Below are 7775 nucleotides of genomic sequence, written 5' to 3'. Positions count from 1 at the left end.
CAGATTTAACAAATCTAGAAATAGATTTATATTTTTAAAAAATTGCAATTCATTACTCAAACTATTTTGTTAATTAGTAATTATTTATGTTAATTAGTAATGCAGTGTAAAATTTCAATAAAGCCCTTTTTAATTTCAGCCATAATGAGGCAAAAACAATCAATAACTGATCAAAATATGACAAAATCTCAGCTCCAAGTCAGCTAGGAGCCAAAAGAGTCGACTCTTATTAGTGATTCGAGTCGAATCATCTGATTCATTAATCAACCATCATCATTGATCAATCCTGCCTGTGTTAAAGGAGTTCACTTCTAAAACAAAAGTGAACCCCCCCCCCCATCATCCAAGATGTTCATGTCTTTCTTTCTTCAGTCGTAAAGAAATGATGTTTTTTGAGGAAAATATTTCAGGATATTTCTCCATATAGTGGACTTCAGTGGTGCCCGGAGTTTGACCTTCCAGAATGCAGTTTAAATGCAGCTTCACAGAGCTCTAAACCTCCATCCCAGTCCAGGAAGAAGGCTCTTATCTAGACAAACTAGGCTAGCTCTGGGATGTACGTCCACGACACGTGACGTAGGCGGAGCGACAGACCCAGTGTTTACAAAGCGAATGTGTAAAGACCAAGGTCAGACTCCGGGCACCAGCGAAGGCCACTATATGGAGAAACGTCCTGAAATATTTTGGGTGATCTGTAGATTTCTGTTCTGTAAGTGAACTTCTCCTTTAAATCAATCAGTTCTGTTCAGTTAGAGCTTGTCATGATTATTAATTCTTTAAGTTTAGACTTTAACACTTTAAATAAATAAATAAATAAATTCAACACAACCGCTGCCTTGTTTATGTTCAAATATATTTACAGAGACTGGCTTGCTTAAAAAAGTGACATTTACACAAAAATATTCGCTCCACTCTCCTCGTCTGTACATTTAAAGGACAATGAATCAGAAACACTGGTGCACAATTTCCGACTGTACAAAGTACAGAAACTTTAAAGGACCTTCAAGAGAAGGTGGCTTTTCAAAGAACTGCTTTTTTAATGGAAGTTTGGGGTGAATTAATAAAGAAAAATACAAAGTCCCTCCCCCAATCACCGATTGGAGGAGAAAGCTGTCCGTTATCGAGCCGTGACCATCCATAACCCGAGAGCGACATTAGCGGCCAGCAGAGCACTGCCCCCCAGCAGGACGAAGAACCCCAGGAGCTCCCGGCTGCTCTTCTCCGGGAGACGAGAACTCAGCGTGGCCTCCAGGAAAGCGTTCAGCATCCACTGACCGTCCAGAGAGAAGCACGGCACTGCGTTCACCACGGCCAGAGCGCCGGACAGTGACAACAGATACCTCGAACACCGCGGTTAAGGAGGAATTAACGGGGCGAGACCACACAAAATAAACAACATTGTGGTCATTTTTAATTCTCCAATATGAGTTTGATATTTTTGTTTTTACATGATGCAATGTAACTATAAATGGATAAAAAGTACAAACTTCTTTAATAAATAATATATATGAAAAAGAAGTGTGTGTGTGTGTCCATGTAGTGTTATAATAAAGGATACTTGCACAGCGTCTCCAGCATCACCGGCAGGTCAAGGTTAAGGAAACCAAGTCGAGGAACGAAGTTCGTGAGACTCACTGAGGAGAGAGATACGTCACCATGGTAACACACTACACTCACACACACTGCACGCGCACACACACACCCGAGAGCGTCACACACCGATCACTGACCTGAGTACTGTAGGTGCGACACGTAGCCCACAAACAGCATGTCGGCCTGCGGGGCGTGTTTCACCCGGATCAGACGAGTCTGATTCTCCAGCGACGGGATCACACACACACTCGGAGTCACGTCTGATTCACAGTCCGAGTTACTGCGACACCTACCACTCACCTGGATCGTCCTCCGAGCAGGTAAACATGCAAACTGTGTCTGAGAGAGAGAGAGAAAATGAGTGTTTGTGTGTATGCGTGTGTATGTGTGTGCACGTGTTTGTATGTGTGTGTGTGTGTGTGTGCGTACCAGTTTGTTATTACTCTCAGTGTAGTAGTAGAAGCAGAGGTCAGTCAGACTGTTGTTGCTGCAGCACTCCATTGTTCCGTCCAGGCGCTTGAACTCTAACAGAGGAAGATGAGAAAGAGGAGGAGGAAGAGGAAGAAGGAGCGAGTTGCTTATTTCTGAAACATTTCCTCCGTTTGTTTTCCTTTATTTTTTTTTTTATCAGTATTGGTGGTACCTCTGCCGGCGGCGCGGTTCAGCTGCAGGGTGTCGTGGTGGACGCAGTATCCTCTCTGAGGCTGGAGCGAGAGCTGCTGGATGCAGGAGTGCCAGTCGTCCACACCACTGACCTCACAGTCCTCCAGCCGAGTGACCAGATCTCCCACAAACAGGCCTCGGGGGCCGCTGGACGGAGAACCCTGCAGAGAGAGAACCGCACCTCAGAGACCATCACGCCGTCATGTGCCATGTGATAGAGGGACGAAGAGAGTTCTCTGACCTCCACCACCTCAGTGACCAGCGCTCCTGCCCCAGTGTAGTAGAAGGGGAAGAGGAGGAGCGGCAGCAGGAGGAGGAAACACACCGCCACAACACACAGCATGAAGTTGTGCCACACGCCTGCACATCAAAGCACAGAACCATCACACACACACACACACACACACACAGCTCATGAACCTCAATAACGTCTGACTTACTTTTAGCCAAATAACATTTATTTGTGGTTTATTGAATATTAAAGTTATATAAAATAAATTGCAAGCCAGGACAAATCAGATCAATTGTAATGTTTAACTAATTACTTCAAACATTTTTATATATTTTTGAATACATCCAACATTGGGTTATTAAATAATCAGAAGGATTATAATAATATATAATTTATGTAAATAAGCTCTGAAGTAATAAGAGTAAAATGAACTGATAAGTGCAGCTGTCTCCATCTAGTGGTGAGTATGCAGAATGAGTATGCATAATCAGCTGGAGGGATTGTGTGTGTGTGTGTGTGTGTGTGTGTGTTGGGGGCAGGGGGTGGAGGTGCTTATACACACCTGCGCAGAATATCCGCAGCTGCTGGACAGGTGAGATGAGGTTCAGGTGAGTGGTGAAGAGATCCACAAAGGCACCAGGATAAATCACGAACAGAAACATGCCGAAGCCGTTCAGCCTCACCTGCTCCCTGAGAGAGTCACACACAACACACTAGTATTCATCATCATCATAATCATTATTATTATTATTATCATTATTATTATTATTATATTCAGAATTTTAATAACAGTAATTTCCTACATTTTAGATTTTTAGTTATTGATCATACATCAGCAGCTGTTGTGCAAACACACACACACACACACACATTAAATAAATAAACTATAAAATTCAGGACTCCGCTAGTTGTGTGTTACCTCAGTGCTGCCACCCCGTGGCCAAACTCGTGTATTACTCCACTGAGCAGAATAGCGATGAAGAAATAGGCCAACTGACTGACGGGCAAATTCACACCTGGAACCTGAGACACACACAGACACACACACACACAGACACACACACACACACACAGACACACACACACAGACACACACACACAGACACACACACACACACAGACACACACACACACACACACAGACACACACACAGCAGTCCGGACAGTTAGAACACAAGATGTACTAAAACACACATAAAGAAAAGATCATTAAAAGATAACGAGCGATCAGGAGATGGTCAGTTTCATGAAATAACGCAAGAGTAACGTGAGCTTCAGGTTTAAACTTTGCATCAGGCATCATTTTAATAAAAAGACCACTGCTCTGCCCTTTTCATTTTCTTCCGTCTCACAAGGCTGAGGTTCATGATCAAGGTCAAAGTTAATCTAGATAAAGCTGACGTGAAAAAAAGTCTGTCAGTTCACATCCTGCATCCGGTTTTATCTGCTGCTTCAGCTAAGGAAGCAGTGTTACATTCTGTATCGCCATGGCAACAAGGCAAAAATCAGACATGCCATGGTTCCGTTGTTGTTTTTGTACTCACCACCACCTGCAGAACCTGCTCATGGGAACCGTCGGGTGTGTCGGCCATCATCTGAGCCAAAGTCTGCAGCAGAGTGCGAGCGAGCAGCAGAACCGAGCCGAACATGGCCACGACACCGAACACCATCCCAGCACTGAACCTGACACACACACACACACACACACACACACACATTATCCTGATCCCTTAGTGAGTGATACAGCAAATTAACACAATTTAAAGTTGCAGTTTGTTTATTGCTGGTTTAACTGGTTTTTAAAAAGCCTGTTTCAGGTAGGATTATTTTCTCTTTATCTGCTGCAGGTACAGATTTTTTTCCTGCTGCATAAAGCTACATAAAGTCGCTTTAAAGCCAAAAGTCACACGCTATAATAAAATGAAATGTTTTTTTTTTCCCTTAAAGATGTTGATCAATGCTCAAGGATGGAGGTTCGTGAGGAAGCACCTGCACTTTCAACATTACAGCATTTATCGAGACTGTAATTCCACTGACAGGCAGCAGAGAGCTCTGAACATCACAAACTGCTCCTTTAAACCAGACACCTACAAAATCACAGGCTCGGACAGGTAGAGACGGGTCGTACCATATGTACAGGAAGTGGGGGTTGAGGCGTGCACATCTGGCAAACAGCGAGTTGAAGAGACTGGTGTTCCAGCGCACGTGGAAGGGGGACAGAGACACACCGCTGGACGAGAGCCACGATTCATACCGGACCTTCAGCGAGCTGGACGACTGGAACACAAAAAAGCACATCATCTTAGATGATCGAGACGATAAGAGATCAGAATGGAGCTGAGTGCAAAAGGTCTGAGGAATGAATTAATACGTAATAACGACATTAATAACGACATCATAATTTAAGATCAGCAAGCTATGTCTACATTTAGTGCATAAAAATAATATAAATAAACATTATAAAAGCATTACTTGTGTAAATAAAATCAATTAAAAAACATAATAAATATATTAAACAAATAAGTTACTGAATAAAATATAAGCGCTTCGTTAGCTAACGTAAAAAATTTAGCCGTAACAGAAGCGGGTTTAATCCCAAACCCCGCCATGTTCCCTACCATAGACCCCTACGTCCCCTTCATACATAGCGCCTCCCTACACCTTAACTAGTGCACTTCATCTCCACAGAGAAGCAGTTTGGTATCCGGCCTCGCATTTTACCCTGATCAGAGTGTCCATGAGATAAACCGAGCACCATCCTCCCATCACACACACCACCACCGACACCGGGATCATCTCCACCACTGCAGCGCGTGCGCTTCACCGAACACCGTACAGCACGAGTTAAGGGCACGCGAAGCCCGGAAACACACATCCGTGATCCACACGACGCTCACAAAACCGTAAACACGACTGACTCGCGAGGGCACCGCTTCCGGGGTTGGCGCGGTGACGTCACGACGCCGCTGAAACGCAGGGTTGCTGGGACAAACTGGAACTCGGCTGTATAAGAATCAGGCAAAGCTAGTGGCTAACGGAGCAATCGATTCTTAAAGTTTACTTAAATTGTATGAAAATATGTTGTTTATTCTGGAACATGATGCATAATTCACAACTGCAACACACTTATATTACAAAAATTCACTTTGTGGACTTTAGTGTCAGCGTCTCAAGAGTTTCCTTGTTATCTAAAACATAAACATGCCTCCATTCTTGATAAGAAAAGCCATTTTGAGCAAGTTCTCTGTGTAGAGCATTGTGACAGTACAGATGAACTGTGTAACATTTCCAAAAACCCTGCTGCCCCTAAAATGTCCAGTTCCTCAACATCCTGCTGCCCCTAAAATGTCCAGTTCCTCAACATCCTGCTGCCCCTAAAATGTCCAGTTCCTCAACATCCTGCTGCCCCTAAAATGTCCAGTTCCTCAACATCCTGCTGCTCCTAAAATGTCCAGTGCCTCAACATCCTGCTGCTCCTAAAATGTCCAGTTCCTCAACATCCTGCTGCTCCTAAAATGTCCAGTGCCTCAACATCCTGCTGCTCCTAAAATGTCCAGTGCCTCAACATCCTGCTGCCCCTAAAATGTCCAGTTCCTCAAAATTCTGCCGCCCCTAAAATGTCCAGTTCCTCAACATCCTGCTGCTCCTAAAATGTCCAGTGCCTCAACATCCTGCTGCCCCTAAAATGTCCAGTGCCTCAACATCCTGCTGCTCCTAAAATGTCCAGTGCCTCAACATCCTGCTGCCCCTAAAATGTCCAGTTCCTCAACATCCTGCTGCTCCTAAAATGTCCAGTGCCTCAACATCCTGCCGCCCCTAAAATGTCCAGTTCCTCAACATCCTGCTGCCCCTAAAATGTCCAGTTCCTCAACATCCTGCCGCTCCTAAAATGTCCAGTTCCTCAACATCCTGCCGCCCCTAAAATGTCCAGTTCCTCAACATCCTGCCGCCCCTAAAATGTCCAGTTCCTCAATATCCTGCTGCCACTAAAATGTCCAGTTCCTCAACATCCTGCTGCCCCTAAAATGTCCAGTTCCTCAATATCCTGCTGCCACTAAACATCCTGCTGCCCCTAAAAACCCCACTGAGGCAAAACTCTGCTGTCTTCCCCACTGCTGCTGCCCAACACCAAGATTCCACCCATCAGCTTGCTGTCTCTCTGCATCCTGATGCCATCAAACCTTCTGCTGCTTTCCATCACCATACCGCCACCCAAAATCCTGTTGCCCCCAAAACCCCTGCTGCCCCAAAACCATGTAATTCCCTTATCATCCTGATGACACAAACACACTGACGCTACTGAACACTTCGATGTCCTCAATACCCAACTACCCCTTTAACACCATGTTCCCTCTCTTCCTCCTCTCATCCTCCCCTCACCCCATACTCTGCTGCCTCAGAACCCTCTACCATCACCCCCAACCACCTGCTGCCTCCAAATACTTTGCTGCCCCAACACCCTGCTGCTGGAATGGAGTCACATTCCTCTAGCAAGATGCCAGCTAGTGTTATTCCCTGCTGCTCTTCTTGTCCTGTATCTTGATGACATTCCGTTTATTGCATACACATTTATGGATTGAATGATAATAATAAAAAATATCATTATGTTTTAAGGCTAAGAGTTTCCAGTGTGTGTAGCCTGTTGTTTCGTTGTGCCTACCTCATCCTTTGCATATGTGAAAATTCTCTGGAATGGTGTGTCCAGTGTGGTGCAATTCTAAGTAAATGAAGGCAAAAAGAGCGAGGGCTTTAAAAAGACATGGAACGTGAACGAGAATAAACAGCAGGACTGTACCATATGGAATATCGGCGGGGATGAAGCGTCATGTTCGCTCATTCCTGTCGTAAGCTAGCTACTACAGTCTATGGTAGTTTTTGTGGGGATGTGTTAAAATAATACACACAAACAATAACAAGCGCTTCATCTGACAGACATCTGTCCACTTTGGCTATATACACTCAGCTTTCACTTTATTAGGAACACCTGTACACAATGCTCATTTTTACAGTTATCTAATCAGCCAATCATGTGACAGCAGAGCAATGTATGAAACTCCCTTCACATCTTCACATTAAACATCTGAATGAAGAAAAAAATCTGATCTCTGTGGCACAGTTATAGTTCAGAAATCTCCTGCTGGGATTTTCACCCACTACAGTCTCTCAGAGTTTACGCCTTTGTCTGGGTGATTTACTCATTGTGCTGCTGCAACCTGATTGGCTGATTATATAACTGCATGAATGAGCATGAATGTTCCCAATAAAGTGGGTGGAGATTAGATTCTAT

General features: G+C 44.3%; 1 protein-coding gene across 1 annotated transcript; it reads right to left on the bottom strand.

The window, feature by feature from the left end:
* Positions 1 to 829: 829 nt before the first annotated feature.
* Positions 830 to 5449, bottom strand: mbtps2 (membrane-bound transcription factor peptidase, site 2). The gene is made up of 11 exons (XM_058375797.1): positions 5210 to 5449; positions 4617 to 4765; positions 4033 to 4171; positions 3408 to 3511; positions 3051 to 3178; positions 2498 to 2616; positions 2237 to 2417; positions 2023 to 2117; positions 1731 to 1932; positions 1559 to 1634; positions 830 to 1340 (listed from the first exon to the last, which is right to left on the bottom strand). Exons 1-11 carry the CDS (start codon positions 5282 to 5284, stop codon positions 1118 to 1120), a joined length of 1491 nt encoding a protein of 496 aa, XP_058231780.1. The 5' UTR covers positions 5285 to 5449; the 3' UTR covers positions 830 to 1117.
* Positions 5450 to 7775: the final 2326 nt, after the last annotated feature.

Source organism: Hemibagrus wyckioides, linkage group LG23, assembly GCF_019097595.1.
Source record: "Hemibagrus wyckioides isolate EC202008001 linkage group LG23, SWU_Hwy_1.0, whole genome shotgun sequence".
Classification (NCBI taxonomy): Eukaryota; Metazoa; Chordata; class Actinopteri; order Siluriformes; family Bagridae; genus Hemibagrus; species Hemibagrus wyckioides.
Note: the sequence above shows the minus strand (reverse complement) of the source record. Positions and strands in the feature narration are given on the sequence as shown.

Bases quoted from the DNA above. Each gene is read 5' to 3' on its own strand.
- mbtps2 (XM_058375797.1), bottom strand. From the start codon at position 5,284: ATGATCCCGGTGTCGGTGGTGGTGTGTGTGATGGGAGGATGGTGCTCG. The intron at 4,766-5,209 runs GTAAAATGCGAG...TTTGTGTTCCAG, and splicing joins TCATGGACACTCTGATCAGG to TCGTCCAGCTCGCTGAAGGT. The intron at 4,172-4,616 runs GTACGACCCGTC...TGTGTGTGTCAG, and splicing joins CCCCACTTCCTGTACATATG to GTTCAGTGCTGGGATGGTGT.